The 17,500-nt window shown below is 38.7% G+C and overlaps 3 protein-coding genes across 6 annotated transcripts in view; 1 reads left to right on the top strand and 2 right to left on the bottom strand.

Moving 5' to 3' along the window:
• Window positions 1–9,067, bottom strand: part of LOC143027398 (uncharacterized) — a 25,139-nt gene extending 16,072 nt beyond the window's left edge. Inside the window, exons 1-2 of the mRNA XM_076188682.1 lie at window positions 8,913–9,067; window positions 5,238–5,510 (exon numbers count right to left, since the gene is read on the bottom strand). Of these exons, the coding sequence (XP_076044797.1) occupies window positions 5,238–5,510; window positions 8,913–9,067 (428 nt within the window). The remainder of the gene's footprint in view (window positions 1–5,237; window positions 5,511–8,912) is intronic.
• Window positions 5,201–17,500, bottom strand: part of LOC143027754 (venom protease-like) — a 47,638-nt gene continuing 35,338 nt past the window's right edge. Inside the window, exons 9-10 of one of the 4 annotated variants that reach the window (XR_012966641.1) lie at window positions 10,830–10,942; window positions 5,201–5,397 (exon numbers count right to left, since the gene is read on the bottom strand). Coding sequence is in view for 2 of the 4 variants with exons in the window: in XM_076189264.1 (XP_076045379.1) it covers window positions 15,951–16,112 (162 nt within the window). In the remaining 2 variants the exon portion in view is untranslated. Of the gene's footprint in view, window positions 5,415–10,829; window positions 10,943–13,327; window positions 16,113–17,500 lie in introns of those variants that run through there. The other 3 variants (XR_012966640.1, XM_076189265.1, XM_076189264.1) reach the window with 3 other exon arrangements.
• LOC143027399 (uncharacterized) lies at window positions 9,448–9,849 on the top strand. The gene has a single exon (XM_076188683.1). The coding sequence runs from the start codon at window positions 9,448–9,450 to the stop codon at window positions 9,847–9,849; it is 402 nt and encodes a 133-aa protein (XP_076044798.1).

The following is a 17,500-nucleotide window of genomic DNA, read 5'->3' on the forward strand; positions in this document are numbered from 1 at the left end:
TGGGTGTTCTTTCTAAAAACAGTAAAGGCAAGCCTATTCCCATTTCTCATGAGTGTCTAAAAAGGAATTTTGTAATTTTTGCCATTCCACTTTGAAATTGATATTAGTAGCTAGCTGATTATGGTTTTCTAGAAAAACATCAAAGGGACCCCAGCTCTCATTCCAAAGGGTAATAATATTACCAACATATCTGAAACCAAATCTTTAGAAGAAGAACACTCAAAGTATTCCATGTAAAGAACAAAATTTGAAAGGAAAAACATGAGTTGAAACAGTGCGAACATGTGCGATGATTTTGGACACTGGAAGGGGTGATTTGACTTGAAATGCTTGTAGCTTGGTTTCTAGAAAGGACAAAACATCATCAACACAAATATTTGTAAATATACAACATCAAGACTTAATAAACTACGGCCTGAAATATCAATATCCTTGGTTTTCTGGATGAAATCTTCCATTTGGAAAGTTTGGTCATCCTCAGGTCACTAGAGGGTGAAAGTAGTGATATTTACCCCTTCCCTAGTTCCTTTTCCTTTGTAAAAGGTGCTATTTAAGATAGAATTCTCCTCCTGGTTTTTAATTGATGATCTCCTAGTCATAGTAGAAATTGAAGTATTTGGAGTGGATGCAGCACTACAGTTTTCCAGGAAAAGTGTATCAATACCCAAGGATTCTATGTCCTCGGCAGTTACTTTCTAGTTTGAGACCTAGTTAGAGCACATGCATGATAAATATATGGATCTTCTAGTGAAGTCTCATCAATAATTGGGTCATTAGTGACAAAAGGGGAATTTACCTTACTACCTCCCAGATTATTTGACAATAGCAGTTGAATACCGACCATTGGCATTTCACCAGTTGTAGCTACAGCTACATCTCCTTTGACTATATTAGTTTCTTTTAATATACATTGTAAAGTGGGAGTTTTCAAATTCCTGCTACGGTGTCTATAATGACATCCTGATTCAAATAAGACGCAGAGGGATTTGGTAATGTATCAGTTAACACTAGTTTGAATAGCTCTCTAAGGACGAAGATGGGGTTTGACTCACTATTACAGAAATTAGATATAGTTCCTTTCATCACAAAAGGAGTAAAATGGGAGTCTAGTACGATTTTCAGTTCAGTTGGTAAATTGTGGGATAGAACGAGCGTTGAAGATTCCTTCTTAACTTGAGATGAGGAAGTGGGTTTGGTCATACTTTGGGAGGACAATTTACTCTGTGAATTGGTCCTAGTTGGGCTACAATAGCTAGTTGGACCGGGGAATTTACTTGAAACAAGCATTGATTGAGAACAAGTTTGATTAATTATTGGGCCTTTTCCTACATTCAGAGAAAATGTGTCCACAATTGAGGCAATAACTGCAAGTTGGAATAGGTCGCTGGATAATACCTATCATCATAAAACTAGCTTTTAAATTCTCTCTTGTTTGCTGACCTCACTTCTCCTCTAAAAGGAGTGGGAACGTTCTGTTGGCTCTGATTTGTTTTGATGTCACAGTAAGTTTTGTTTGTTTCAGGTCTTTTTGTGATGACTGGGCGTATATTCATCTGCCATTTTGGCAGGTTGCTAGGTCAGGAGGATTTCCAAGAATGCTTAAAGAGTGTAAATTAGAAATCTGCGATCAGTTAACTGAAATATTCAATAAATCGGTAGACACTGGTTGTTCCAACTGCTTGGAGGCAGGCAAACGTTGTTCCTGTTTTTAAGAAGGGAGATAGATCGTCTATATGCAACTACAGGCCAATCAGTTTGACATCAGTTATAGGAAAAATGCTTGAATCAATAATAGTAAATAGACCCAGAGAACACATTGAAGGGCATAATTTAATTCGTGATTCACAGCATGGGTTTCTCCAAGGGTAAGTCATATGTGACTAATCTTCTATCCTTTTACACTAAAGTATATAAGGCGTCAGACAACAATTAAAATTACGATGTTATTTACCTTGACTTTAGCAAAGCGTTCGACAAAGTGCCACACCAGAGACTACTAAATACAATCAAAGCCCATGGCATAGGAGGAAAAGTGTTAGAATGGATTAGAGCTTGGATTAGTAACAGAAAACAGCGGGTCACCATAAATGGAATAAAATCTAGGTGGGGCAATGTTACTAGCGGGGTCCCCCAGGGCTGCTCGGTTTTGGGTCCCTTGTTGTTCATTATGTATATAAACGACTTAGACGATGGGTTAAATAGTGATGTTAGTAAGTTTGCGGACGACACTAAAATAGGACGCCTAATTAGGTCAGGAGACGACGCAGAAATTCTGCAGGATGATCTTAATAAACTGTTAATATGGTCGGTGAAATGGCAAATGAACTTCAATATCTCTAAGTGTAGCGTGTTAAACGTAGGGCTACACAACCCCGAAAATAGATACAACTTAGATAATACGTTTTTAGAAAAATCTGAGTGTGAGGGGGACTTGGGACTTCTGGTGAGTCCGGACCTTAAAACCAGGAAGCAGTGCATTAGCGCCAGAAATAAAGCTAACAGACCATTAGGCTTCATTGCTAGGACGGTAACGAATAGAAGTGCAGAGGTAATTATTAAACTCTATCTAGCGATAGTTAGACCCATCCTTGACTATGCGGTACAGTTTTGGTCTCCGTCCTACAGAATGGACATAAATTCACTAGAATCAGTACAGAGAAGAATGACCAAAATGATACAAGGACTCGGAAATTTGCCTTACGAAGAGAGGCTTAGGGACCTAAACTTACACTCTCTGGAAAGACGCAGAGTGCAAGGTGATCTAATAGAAGTGTTCAAGTGGATCAGAGGCTATAACAAGGGTGATGCAAACAAGGTCATCATAATAAAACAACAGGGTAGGACTCGCAGTAATGGGTATAAACTGGACAAATTTAGATTTAAGAAGGAAATAGGCAAGAATTGGTTTACTAATAGGGTGGTCGATGAATGGAATAAACTTAGTAACCATGTAGTAAGCGCTGAAACTATCAGTTGTTTTAAAAAACGATTAGACAACTTTATGGATGGGGATGACAGGTGGTGATGGATACGGAGCTGCCTAGTGTAGGCCTTATGGTCTTTTGCAGTCTCCTTTATTCTTATGTTCTTATGTTCCTCAAGATAAAACCTGAAATCTTGATCTAGTTGTTTCTTAAATTGTTCTAGCCACATTACTTCTCTTAATTTAGCAAACGAGTCTATGTTTGTGGCTTTCAGCCACCTACTCTATACCTAGCCATCTGGGAACTAAGTTCTGTGTATGTATCTTGTAGAGACTTTTTGAAATTTCTCAATTTTAACCTATGAATCTCCGGAGTAAGTTCGTATGCTGTTAGGACCTGCACTTCTACGTTATTATATTCACTCTCTGCTTCGTTTAGAGATGCATACACTTTTTGAGTTCTACCTATGAACTTTGTATGGACGAGGAAACTCCAGCATTCCTATCTAATTCTAATTGTTTTAGAATCTTTTCTACTTGTTCAAAGAAAACTTCTGGTTCATCTTCTGCAAATTCTGGTAGGAGACTAGTGTACTTAGAAACCTTGAAAGATTCCGTTTCTCTCTTAGTGTGTGTGTGTGTGTGTGGGGGGGTTAATTTCAGCCTGGATGCGAGCTAATTCCATCTCCTTGTCAGCCTCAAAATTTTTCATTTCGATTCGTGTGTTTGCCTCAATTTTGAGTCTTTCCATATCCGCCTCTATCTCTAATCTTCTTAACATGATCTGTGTATCTGTCTCTTGAACAACGTGAATATGACTTAAGGCATCTGTATCTAATACCTCTTCAATTAAATATTTAACTAAAATTTTACATATATTTTTTCATCTAAAGTTAGATAGTATTCTCTGATACTGCTTATCAGTTGAGCTTTAGTATCATCTTCTAAAATATCAATGGAAGGATTCTCCACAGACTGTTTTTCGAAAGAAGTTTTGCCACAAATATGTAATTCTAACGAGCAGTTTAATCACTATCTGAATTCTCTTTTCGTCCTGGCAAAGGTCGCCAAATTTTATGTCACGACCCACCTATGCGCCAAGCTAGTCGCGACATAGAAATAAATAAATAAATAGATAAATGAATGAATAAATATACAAAACAAATGAATAAATAAATAAATAAATAGAATAAAAATAAATAAATAATGATAATAAGGCCGTGCGCAGCCCGGACGAATGTCAGAGAGTTCAGGTAAGATGATTAAACTCTTTGTTAAATTTTATTACTATTTACAATAACATATATATATATATATATATATATATATATATATATATATATATATATATATATATATAAAACACACACACACACACACACACACACACACACACACACACACACACACACACACACACACACACACACACACACACACACACACACACACAGATCTGCTAATAATGAGCTCTGAGCTCACTGTCGTAGGGTGGTGTCTGGCTGTCTCGAAAAGAGGCTGCAGCAGATCCGAGGTGAATACACACACACACACACACACACACACACACACACATACACACACACACACACACACACACACACACACACACACACACACACACACACACACACACACACACACACACACACACACATATATATATATATGTATAAATATGTATATATATATACACATATGTATATATATGTATATATATATGTATATATATGTATATATATATATATATAACATAAATGGACATACAATAAGAAAAATAGCAATGTTCACTAATCATAGAAATATTATATATATATATATATATATATATATTTATATATATACATATATATATATATATATATATATATATATATATATATATATATATATATATATATATATATATATGTTACATGATTTATAAATGTATAATTAATTACCAGGTAGGTGTGCGTTTGTATTCAGCACGTAAGAACAGGTGGGGGAAATGATTATGGTGTAGACGAGTTTTTATTCTGGTTGCTAGAAGTCATACCAACGGAAAGTCGTCTGGTCCGCTCATCAAGTCACGGGAGCAAATGAGTGGTTTGAGGAGAGGCTGGTAGAGGAATATTCTGGTATTCTTGCTGAAATTAATATCTAAAGATGGTGAAAAAACACGCAACTTTCCCGCTACACGCCAATGAAGAGCTTATTTCATTTTTGTTGTAAGCATTGTTGTAATATGGTTCGGACAAGCCAGGGAAATGAAACTCACAATAACACTACGCACTCGGGTCTTTAATGAACTCTAAACTCATAAGGAAGAAACCTAAGAGGGAAGGGGAACTTGAAGCTTGGAGAGGATTGTTGCTTGGAGAGGAGTGCTGCTTGAAGAGGAGTACTGCTTGATCGAGGGGAGAGCTGCTTGAAGAGGAGTACTGCTTGGAGAGGAGAGGTGCTTGAAGAGGAGAGGTGCTTGAAGAGGAGAGCTGCTTGAAGAGGAGTACTGCTTAGAGAGGAGAGTTGCTTGAAGATGTCGTGTCCTGGAGTGAACTGCACGTCTCGGCTGTTCTCTTTAATTTGGGAGTGAAGCTCCCACGGGCTTTTAATGTGAGCCCATTTGGAGGGTGATTTGACTTATGAGTGTGTGTGGGTTTAACCACACACACTCATATATTCACAAGATGTGCACACGTGTGTGATACACGCATACACATCCCGGCAAATGCACCCTTCCTAACATGTTCAGTGTGTACAGTTGTAGGTGTAGCAAGTGAGTAATAAATTGTAAAAAAAAAAGGGGGGGTGATTCAATGTATGAGTGCGTGTGGTTTTGGCCACGCCCACTCATACATTCACTAGATACATATATACATATGCATACATATGCATATACGTATGCACATCCCGGTGAATTCACCCTTCCAGACATTGACGGTGTATACACAAAAAGCACAAGAAATAGAAAAATTATAGAGGGGGGGCTGACACTCCACCAGCCGACGCAAGACCCTCAGATGTTGTCGGAGGCCCTCTCCTCAGAAAAGCAGTTGCGGGGCAATATTTGAGGTAGTGGTCAAGGGTGGCTTCTCGGTGGCGGCAATGGCGACATCTTCTTTCTTCTGGCGTGGAGTTGGTCTTTATTTGCCAGAAACAACGGTCCTCCAACCGCAGACGGAAGAGCAGAGTCCACTTTTCTAGGTGTGGAGCGAGGAAGTACAAGGAGCTCGTAGTCTGTGACTGCCCTGTACCACCTCGACCTCTCTGACAACTCTGCCTCCAGTCTGTGCTGAAGGAACCGTTGTACCTGGTTAAGAGCCCTGGTGCGTATCCGCAACTGATTTCTGCTGAGAGGGACGACAACATCGACTTCGGGTCTTTGGCGCGCCGCGGCAAAGCAATTGCTTTATTGTGCTTCACAAGCAAAGCAACTAAACTTTCATCCAACTCAGGGCAATTAGTTGATTTTAATAATTCTTTATATCTATTTCTTAAATCTATTCCTTCTTGAACTGAACAGATTGATGAAATGGGTAATTCTAACTCCTCACTATTCTCATTTAAAATCTTAATGGGTTTAGTACACAGCTGAAAACATCCTATTTGTGTACCTTTCCTTAAAACTATCTCCTTATTCATAGTATTAATTACTAATACTTCCACTCTGTTCATATTTGACTAATAAATCCCTGAGTCCCACTTCAACCCTTTTATTTTAATTGATTCTGGGACTGTAATTATTTCAGAGTCTACATTGACTCCTTTCAAACACACTTCCACTTTACCAATAGACATGGGATGCAGAACTTTCGACCGAACTACACCCCCATCTGCAATTCGTAAAGCTTCAGTTGTTGATTATTTAGTATTTTCTGGGATTTCTTGAACATCAGAGTTGGGTTCACAAGTTGCTTTACTTTCTGTTGGTCTGGACCGCTCGGCCTCGTTATCTAAGATAGAAATGTTATCTAAGGATTCATTGATTCCTGTCACTGGTCTTAAGTCTGGTTGATTAAAAAATGGGATTAACTGTGACTTCACTAAAATTCCTAAGTCAGCAGGACAAATTACCATGTTTTCTTTTCTCATAGTTGCAAATCCTATCAATAGATCTCCTGGAAAAACAGACTCTTCTACCACTATCACTGGAATGTACAAATGGTCATTTGTATATAAGACAACTTCTAGCTCAACCTTACCTAATGTTTTTAACTGATTTCCAGTTACACCTTGCAATGAGTAACGGATTGGTTCCAACATTTTCACTCCTGGGTTCAACTGGTTTAAAACTTTACTTGTAATTACATTAACTACAGAACATTTGAATATTTGAATAGGCTTATTGAACACTTTACCCGCAATGAGAGGTCCTACAGGAGTTTTTCCGACAGTAATTATCAGTTTGTCAGTTTTTTCATCTCTCTTGCATTCCCATACTTAACACAATACCGTCTATCAGTATATATATGGGGAGTTCTGAATTTGTTTATTCTGTGTCTGAGGGTTTTCCTCTCAGCTCTGGGGGTATCCGAAAATTTCGGCACTCATGAGTCTTATGACCTATTCTATGGTGGTACATACAAAATGGTGGGTTTCTACACTGATATTCATCATGACCTTCATATTTGCAATTTCTACAAATAATTCCATAAAAACAGTCTTGGGCCTTGTGTCCCCAGGTATTACAATTAAAACATAGGATTCTAGCATCCCTGGATGGACTTCTAACCTTCCTTCTATGTCCTAATTCTGTTTTCTACTCTCTGTTTTCTACTCTCTAGAGTTCCTATGTTGGCCCACTGTCATGACATATGGATTCATTATTCTGGTCTCACTGTATCCTTGAAGAAGATAATCTACTTCTAAATTTATATTTGACTTCAAATCTTTATACAGTTTTTCTGCCGTTAAGTCATCAGAAGTTTTGGCTAACAATCCAAATGTGATCAATTTGATTACCTGAGAAATTTTCATTTTGTCACTAGATCTTTCTATCCAGTCTGAATCTTTCAAGATAGAATACATGTCTTTTGACCACCTATCTAGTCTAGCTAAGTATTCTGTGTCTGTTTCACTTGTTCTAACTTCTTTAATAATTCTTACCAAAGACCTGATAGGATCCTGATCACATTTGGACATAAAATGTTTAATGAAAGCCTTCTTATAATCTTCATATTGATTGATCTCTTCCATTTGTTGGAAATTAATGACAAACTTAGCCCTCCCATGCTCAGGATCGATATTTTCCTTGAGAATTTCTACCTTCCTGTTCTCATCAGTAATGTTTTTACTCACTATAATAGTATCTATTAAATTAAGATTTTTTTTTACATTAATGGTATTTGCTTCTCCAGTAAATTTTGGGATAGAGACATTGGAGGTATGGACCTCATGTCTTAACACATTTGTAGCCATAACTGCAATTTTACTTGTCTGCCACTACGTAGAGTTGCTTCTTACGATGTCACTTTGACATTCCCTCGACGTCCCTCGTCAGCCTTGAAGATCGTCTTGTAGATGATCACTTTGAAGATCGCTTTGTTCCACTCGTAGTAGTTGCTTGTGGTGGCGTAGACCTCTCGGTCAGTTGCTCGTCCCGTCACGCCTCTGTTGTGGTTGCGGATTATGTACTCCCGTAGACTTCTATCTTCTCATGCGCCACTTCACGCACCCATCTATCTTGCTTGCACCACTTCACACACCAGTCTTCTCTCTTCGGAGGAAGTTGGACGTTCCAGCTGGCACCACTATACCTCCCCTCTTTTGTCATCACTGATTCTTTTCTCTTTGCTGTCTTGTCCTTCTTTCAGTAATTTTCTAGTTAATTCGTAAGTTCAATCACTTCTTAGAAAGTAGGCCCCATGCCTAGTTCTCTAGAGTTTTTGGGTGAAAGAAAAAGGGGTGTAAATTTTCTGCTTCTTGATCTAACGGAATACACCCAGAGAATCCCTCACAACACTGAGACTGCATGTCAAATTCAGGAGAATCCCGAGGTGTAACCCACCTAGACTTCATCCGGAGGAACTCAGCGATGATGCCTGTGCCCAGGAGTGTGCGGTAGCAATCTCTAATAGGTTTGAAGTACTTGGCTCTCTTGAGAACCCTGGAGAACTGTGGGACAACTCTGAAAACTGCTGAGAAGCGTGTAGGAGAGCGCATAAGGTCGAGAAGTGGTATAGGGTTGCGGGAGACACTGGAAAGTATAAAGTTAGGCCGTGCTGCCAGAATGGATTGGAATCCGAACCAATAAAAGACTCTGAAACGGCAGACTATAGTTTTCATGAGAATGGAGGAGAGATACGTCAGGGGAATCGCTGAGGATGTCGAGGGATATTTTAACGCAAATAGTCTTGGGACTGCTTAGTGAGCCCTGAAAAAAAAAGAAAAAAAAATCTGCTCAAAACTTGTGACCCAGAGGAGCACAATCCTAACAGCTGATGGCGAGCTATAGTCAGGTGTGTAGCACCTTTGCCGAGTATTTTGAGCAATTGCTCATGGGTGACTCTTCAAGCAGATAACTTTCCTTTGATGGTTTTCAGATGGCGGTTCCTGGTCCACCGATAGACAAACCTCCGCCCTCCCTGACAGAAGTTAAAGAGGCTGTGAGTATGTTGAAGGGTGGAAAGGCAACTGGCATCTGCAATATCAGTGTGGAGTTACTGAAAGATGGAGGCGAGGCCACGGGTTGCATTCGGTACTGTTTGCTGTCTGGCATTCCGGTATCATTCCCTCTGACTAAAAAAAAGGGTCTGATCGCCCCTATCTGGGAGGGGGAAAGGGACCGGCAAGACTGCAACAACTACCGTGACATTACGCTCAATGTGCCAGGAAATGTGCTTGCCCATCTACTGCTGGTACGGGTTTATTCCTATTTGCTAAAGTTTCAGGGGCCTAAACAGCCTGGTTCACGCCAGATAAATCAACAATTAATCGAACCCTAGCGCTTCGTATTCTTGTGGAGCGCCGACGTGAGTTTCAACAGATGTTTCTTGCAGTTCATATTGATCTTCTGTGGACCCGTAGGATTCCTGCAAGGATTACTGATTTAATATCTGGCTTATACTCTGGGACACAGAGTGCCGTAAAGTATGGGGGAGGTGTGTTTAGCTTCTTTCTTGTTAATTTAGGAGTGAGGCAAGGGCGTATTATCGCCCCAAGACTTTTCAATATCTGCATGGACTGGTTATCATAGAGTGCTCTGAGATCTTCTGCAAACCGTAGGATTGCTGCAAGGATCACTTCATTTTTGTTGACGTTGGTCACTGATTATGTATTTGACCATAGCAATATCATATCTACACACACATCATATCAACTTCACAAATATAGTGTAAATTCCGAAAATGAATAACTGGTCATCATAATGGTGTTTACTCCAACCCATTCATAGTGCTCCACTTCAGGGTAAATAAGCACTCCGTTGCCACATCTACCCTTCACCACCAGCCACTGTCCAACCAGTGTATCAGTTGCAACTGCCGGTGATAGTTCATGATAAGGAAATATTTTGAAAAACTCGGAATTTCTCAGACTCCCAAGACTTCGGACCAGACGAAAAGACTGAAGTAATTCTGTTACACTCTTCTCCTTACTGACAGACCTCAGGTTTCGTGGCATGCTGAAATTCTTGAAAATGTTTCAAGTCAGCCTCCGAATAGCGGGGAAATTGTTGTTTTAATCTGGTTAGTAAGTGTAAGATTTCTGAAACTCGGTGTAACCAAATAAAGATGTTGACTCAACCTATACGCTCCTGTTTGTAAATACTACTTCACTTACCCTTTCAACACGTTTATTGTACCTGCCACCAAGCGATTCTATTCAACAGTAAAAAGGTTAAAGATATGCTAACATCAATTAGCTAGTAATGATGCAAATATGTTTGGAACGCCATAACCCGTACAGATTTTTTATATACACGTACTTCAACGACATCGGAGAAAATACAATGTCTGTATGATCATCTGGGTCTACCGGCATAACGCAGTCCACTGTCCACCTCTCTCACATTCGGATGCATTGGTACAACAACCATCTCTGATCCAGAAATGGTTGGGGAAATTATTTTATACACGTTAGAATTAGGCCTCGAACCTGGTGTGTGCGTATAAAAAAAAAAAAAAAAAAGAGGGTTTAGTATATATTCTAAAGTGTTCGCATATCGGGTCCTCGGCTAGTGACGGTGTGGTCAATCAAAATTCCGACTGCCGTCCCCGGATTCGATCCAAGGCTCGCACCACTTCTATTCATAGTATATATAAATGATATAGACCATGGACTAAAATCTACTGTTTCCAAATTTGCTGATGATACAAAAATGTGCGGAATGGCAAATGATCACTTAAACCAATTAGATATTCAAGAAGATTTAGATAAATTACAGCAATGGTCTGAAAAGTGGATAATGAAATCTAACACAAGTAAATGCAAGGTAATGCACATAGGTAAAAATGACAGTAAGTACGATTACAAGTTATTTGGAAATTCATTAACAAAAGTGGCTAGTGAAAAAGATCTCGGCGTTATTATCAGTAACGATCTCAAATCATCCAAGCAGTGTATTTCAGCCTCTGAGAAAGCAAATAAGATTCTAGGGCTGATTGCGCGATCTTTTGAATTCAAAAGTCCATCACTCATTAACAAGCTATATAAATCGTTAGTTCGTTCACATTTGGAATATGCTGTTTCCGTATGGTCACCGAATCTCATTAAAGACATTGACAGATTAGAAAAGATACAACGACGAGCCACAAAATCTATTAAAACATATGAATATGTTTTTCCTAAAAAAGCGTAGACTCAGAGGTGACTTAATACATGTCTTTAAGATTGAAAAGGGAATTGACATCAATGACAAAATTTTCACACTAGATGAGAATCAGACAAGAAACAATGGTCTCAAACTGTCCGGAAATAGATTTGATTTGGAAGTGGGTAGAAACAACTTCGCCAACCATGTAGTTAATGAATGGAATAAACTTCGGGGCAGAGGCAGTGTATGTAGTTCAGTTGGAAGCTTTAAGAATCATTTAGATAAACACCTAAGCAAGATGCTGTAATGATTATAATTATTTTTAATTATTTATCTGTTTTCTTATCATTTGTCTGTTTATTATCATTTGCTTGATTCCCATTTATTATTAGTTATATGTCAATTTATCATTATATACTATTTACCTGTTTTTTTATTACTTAACTATACCTATGCATTTATTCATGTATTTTATCTATCATTTACACTATTAGTTTTTATTTATTAATTCATATATTTATCATTGTTATTATCTTTTTTATTTTGCATCCGACCTAGATATGGAACAAAAGGTCTCCTGTTGGCATGCTCCGCCTTTGTAATCCTTTGTATGACAACGACGATAAGTCCAAAAAGGAAGCGTACCAGCCCACGAAGCTGCGTCAATTGTTAGTTCTTCGTAAAATTGAGTACGGACGGCAGTTTGCTATCGACTTAATTCCTCTGGAATAGATTTGTTTTCAGGGTAACGGTGGTTAGAAAACCGATAGTCTAGTGGTAGAGTGCCGGCATCATAGACTCGCGAGCCTTAGTTCGAATCCGGGGACGACAGTTGGAATTATCTGATTGACTACAACGTCACTGGTGGATCTATTCATATATATATATATATATATATATATATATATATATATATATATATATAATTTCAAAAATCAAAATACGAATAGTATCATATAAAATATGACTTCAAATTTCTAACTGAATAGTAAAGTCAGGATTGAAAAATATTAGTATAGCAGGTGATAAAGGAGTGTTGGAGGCAATCTCCTTCAATACTGTCATATCTGTGTTCTGGGTTTATTCATTTCAACGTAGGTGGGAGGAGGTCTTGTAAGACCTATCTATTGTACGCAGTGATGTTAAATTATATCTTATTCTAGGTAACAACAAACGAATTTGTTCTCTTCAGGCTTGAGTCTAAGACTGAAGGCCATATTTCTGCAGAATAAAACTGTTCAACACTAACTACAAAAAATAAATAAAGAAGGTCACTGTACTAACCCTTAGAGGCTGGTGACTGGACTTACATTGTATTGCCCCCCCCCCCCACGTAAAATATTGACCATATGAGATTTATGTCATCAATATTTTAGGGGTTTTAGTGAAAAACCTAAGGAACAGAGTTACGTATCGTTATTCCATGATTTGAGACGGCTACCACACACAAAAATATACCAATCACATTTACATTTTACCGTCACTCCTCTCTGCTACCTAATTTCGAGCAGGTGTCATCTATGTATTCACTCTAATCACCACTAACTGCTGTTAATATTATTTATTTGCTTATATAAATATAATATCTATACACACACATCATATCAACTTCATATATATTTAGGAAATTCCGGAAACGGTAAATTGGTCATTACAATATAAACAAACACTCAATTACCAAATTTATTATCTGCCACCAGTCACTGTTCATCCTGTGTACCAGTTATAACTGCTAACGACAGTGTTTACGTGATGGTTATTCTTTTTATCAGTGATAATAACAAAACAAGTTAGTTCTTTCATTTCCTAGATATATCGCTCTTGGTTGGATACAAATGACATAACTAATCTGTTCCCTTCACGAAACCAACATTTATTCAGGGAGGCCCACTTCACTTGCACACCTCTTATAAACATTACACAAATGCTTGAGGGATTTAACAAGAAAACAACACCAAAAAATACAGATGTGATAGTGATATACATAGTGTATATATACATATACACAAGCAATAGAAAAAAACTTATAGATGCATACTTTGAAAAAGTTCATAAAGACATCCAACCACAACATCGAGAAATAGCTAACAATCTTCTTAACTGGTAAGCAGTATAGAATGATCAAAAACAATATAATTTCAGGGACTAAACGAATGTATAATGGAGTATCCCAAGGAGCAATGCTCCTACTTGTATTATTCAACTTCTTCACAGTTGATCTTTCTGCACCAGATCCAAAACATATTACTAAAGTGTATAAACAGATGACCTGGTGCCAATAAATCATTATATCAACTATAAAAATGTTACTAATAACATCCCAAAATAACTTATACAATCAGAACTTATCAGTAGCATTACTCACTCTAGACTGCTATGAATTAAAGAACCATTCAATTGTAAAATTGAATAAACAAACCTTCTTTTGGAAAAGAATGAAAAAACTTTTGGGCATCACTTTTGATAAATGTTATTCAGCCAACACATCACAGACCTGACACTGAAAATCAGCTTTGGAGTTTCCCATGGAGCTTTCAACCGCTGTATAACTGATCACCGCAAACCAAATCCAGAATGTAATACTAAAATGACATGATGATGATAATTTGGCATAGTAACTACAAAATAGCTGCTAAGATAAATTATTTTCATAAAGTAGAACATGGCTTAGATGAGAGAGAATGGAATCCTCCCTTCAGAAATTATCGGTAACATTGTCAATTTTCCAGACAACCATTAACCAAAAAAAAAGATTCAGCAATAAAACTGATTGACCAAACTTTTCCATAGGAAAAGATAGATGTTATTCAGCCGACACATCACAGATTTGACAGTGAAAATCAGCTCTGGAGTTTCCCAAGGAGCATTCAACCTCTCCATAACTGATCACCCCACACCAGATCCAGAATTTAACACTAAACAGCACGCCTAAGCAGAGGACAGGACTGATAATTCGGCACAATAACTACAAAACAGCTGCTAAGATAGATTACTTTCATAAAGTAGAACAATGGCTTAGAAAAGAGAGAATGGAGTTTTCCCTTCAGAAATTATTGTTCACATTCTAAACTACCACGAACCAAAGAAATATTCACAAATAAAACTGAATGACCAAACCTTACCATAGGAAAAGAACTAAAAAATATATGTAGGCCTTACTTTTCATAATTACATGTCCCTCAGCCACGTCAAAGACCTGACAGTGAAAAACAACAAGAAAATAAACATACTAAGATCGGTAGCAGAGAGGGCTTTTGTCTAAAAAAAGAAGAGAGAGAGAGAGAGAGAGAGAGAGAGAGAGAGAGAGAGAGAGAGAGAGAGAGAGAGAGAGAGAGAGAGAGAGAGAGAGAGAGAGAGAGAGAGAGAGAGAGAGAGAGAGAGAGAGAGAGATAGAGAGAGAGAGAGAGAGAGAGAGAGAGAGAGAGAGAGAGAGAGAGAGAGAGAGAGAGAGAGAGAGATTTCAACGGTCATGAAAATATAGACATCATACAAACTATACAAAACAAAACAATGAGAATGACATCAGGATGTTTCAAATTACCTTACTAAAATATATAGAAAAAAGACGCAGAGAAAAAAATCATTTGCATTTGACATAACATGAAAACAGTTTTATGCAAGAACCCTGAACCCAACTATCCCATCTCATTACATCACACAAGCATAACCAACTTAATTAAACATCAGCATAATACTCAGATTTCTACAATATCCTACCACCTGGATCACACAAAACATTCATACAAAAACGCTTTCAACTCAGATCACAAAACAATCACTTCAAAATCGACCATCATACATTCTACTCCATCAAACCCTCCAGACATTAGACCCCCCAAACACACACACACACACACACACACACACACACACACACACACACACACACACACACACACACACACACACACACACACACACACACACACACACACACACACACACACACACACACACACACACACACACACACACACACACACACACACACACACACACACACACACACACACACACACACACACACACACACACAATTTGAATTCTGCTTAGGGACTAATGGATAATTTGATTGTTGACATGTTTAAGATTCTATTCTAGGGACTGCATTTCTTTTTTTATGCCGAGGGAAACCTATTGATCCAAAATGAATAGAAATTGAATGTGAAGCACCATAATCCGTAATTGATTGGATTTTTATGAGACACATGATGCGGTAAACACTGATTTAGACATCCTCGACAAAATTTATGATATGGAAACACGCCTTCGCGGCCACATTTCCGTCTTCACTCAGAAGGCGACGCGCTTGATCCAGGCGAGGTCAGGGGGGTGGTGGACAGAAGCATACAGTCCAGGGTAATCCTGATTGCCACAACCATATCCCTTCGACACAATTCCGGCTAGGACAAACTCTCCACCATTACTGTACACTACTGGGCCTCCCGAATCACCCTAAGTAAAAAAATTGGTATACATGAGTAAGTTGATCAGAAATAATTATAATATTGATGATGATAATAATAATAATAATAATGACAATAACAATGATAATAACAATAATAATGATACTATTAATAATAATAATAATAATAGTTAATAATAATAATAATGATAATAATAATAATAATGATAATAATAATGATAGTACATACATACATATACCAAGGCTTTTTCCCCCTTCCAAGGGAGGTAGCCAAAAAGGGAAAGGCATAAAAACACTCCCACCCATTTCATCCCCAAATACACTCCACACCCCTCCCACCCTTCCTCTCATCTGAGCACCTCCTGGATGACGGGTCATCCCTGCACCCCGCCCACCGCCCTGGGTCAGAAGCAGTGTCGCAAGACACAGTACATCCACAGCAAGGCCGCTTCATTTAATCGGCGACCCCCCCTCTCCGTCCCCCTTTGCATATAAGGAGAGGACGGGGAGAAATCCCTTCGGGCTGCGTCAAAATTTACTCACACATACTACCCCACCCGCCCGCCCATTCCTCCTCATGCAGTCACAACATCATCCATATACAACCATTCTCCACTCACCTCTGTCTTCCGTCCTCTCCCTTCCTTCCTCAACAGACATTCCCCTCTTCCCCAAAGCCCCCTTCACCCCATCCATCCACCTCATCCTAGGACGTCCCCTCATGTTCACTCCCTCCACATCTGCCTTCCATACCTCTTTTACTAGTCTTTCTTCACTCATTCTTTCCATGTGTCCAAACCATCCTAATATTCTTTCATCAACCCTCTCTCCCAAATCCTTTTTCACCCCTGTTCTCCTCCTCACCTCCTCATTTCTCACTCTATCTAGCCTAGTAACCCCCGCCATACTTCTCAGACACCTCATCTCAAACACATTCAAACTCCTTCTCTCTTCTTCTCTTATGTTCCACGTTTCTGCCCCATACAGTGCTGTTGGCACAATCACTCCTTCATACAGTCTCCTCTTCGCATCCATTCCCAAATGTCTATTTCTCATTACACTCTTTAAACCACCAAGGCATTTACTCGCTTCTCTCAATCTACATTCTACCTCCACCTTCACTCCACCTTTTCCTGCTACACTTGCACCCAAGTATCTAAAACTATCCACTTCCTCCAGTCGCTCTCCCTTAATGTTCACTTCCAGTCTACTGCAACTTTCACCCCTTGTACATCTCATCACCTTACTTTTACCCACATTTATCTTTAGCTTTCTTCTATCACATACTCTCCCAAACTCTGCCACCAGCTTCCTCAATCCCTCCTCTGACCCTGCCACAAGCGCAGTGTCGTCCGCAAACAACAGCTGGCTCACCTCCCACTTTTCTCCATTTTCTTTAACCATCTCCAATCCCTGA

The sequence above is a fragment of the Oratosquilla oratoria genome, chromosome 8, assembly GCF_046742065.1.
Source record: "Oratosquilla oratoria isolate Oo_2021 chromosome 8, ASM4674206v1, whole genome shotgun sequence".
NCBI lineage: Eukaryota > Metazoa > Arthropoda > Malacostraca > Stomatopoda > Squillidae > Oratosquilla > Oratosquilla oratoria.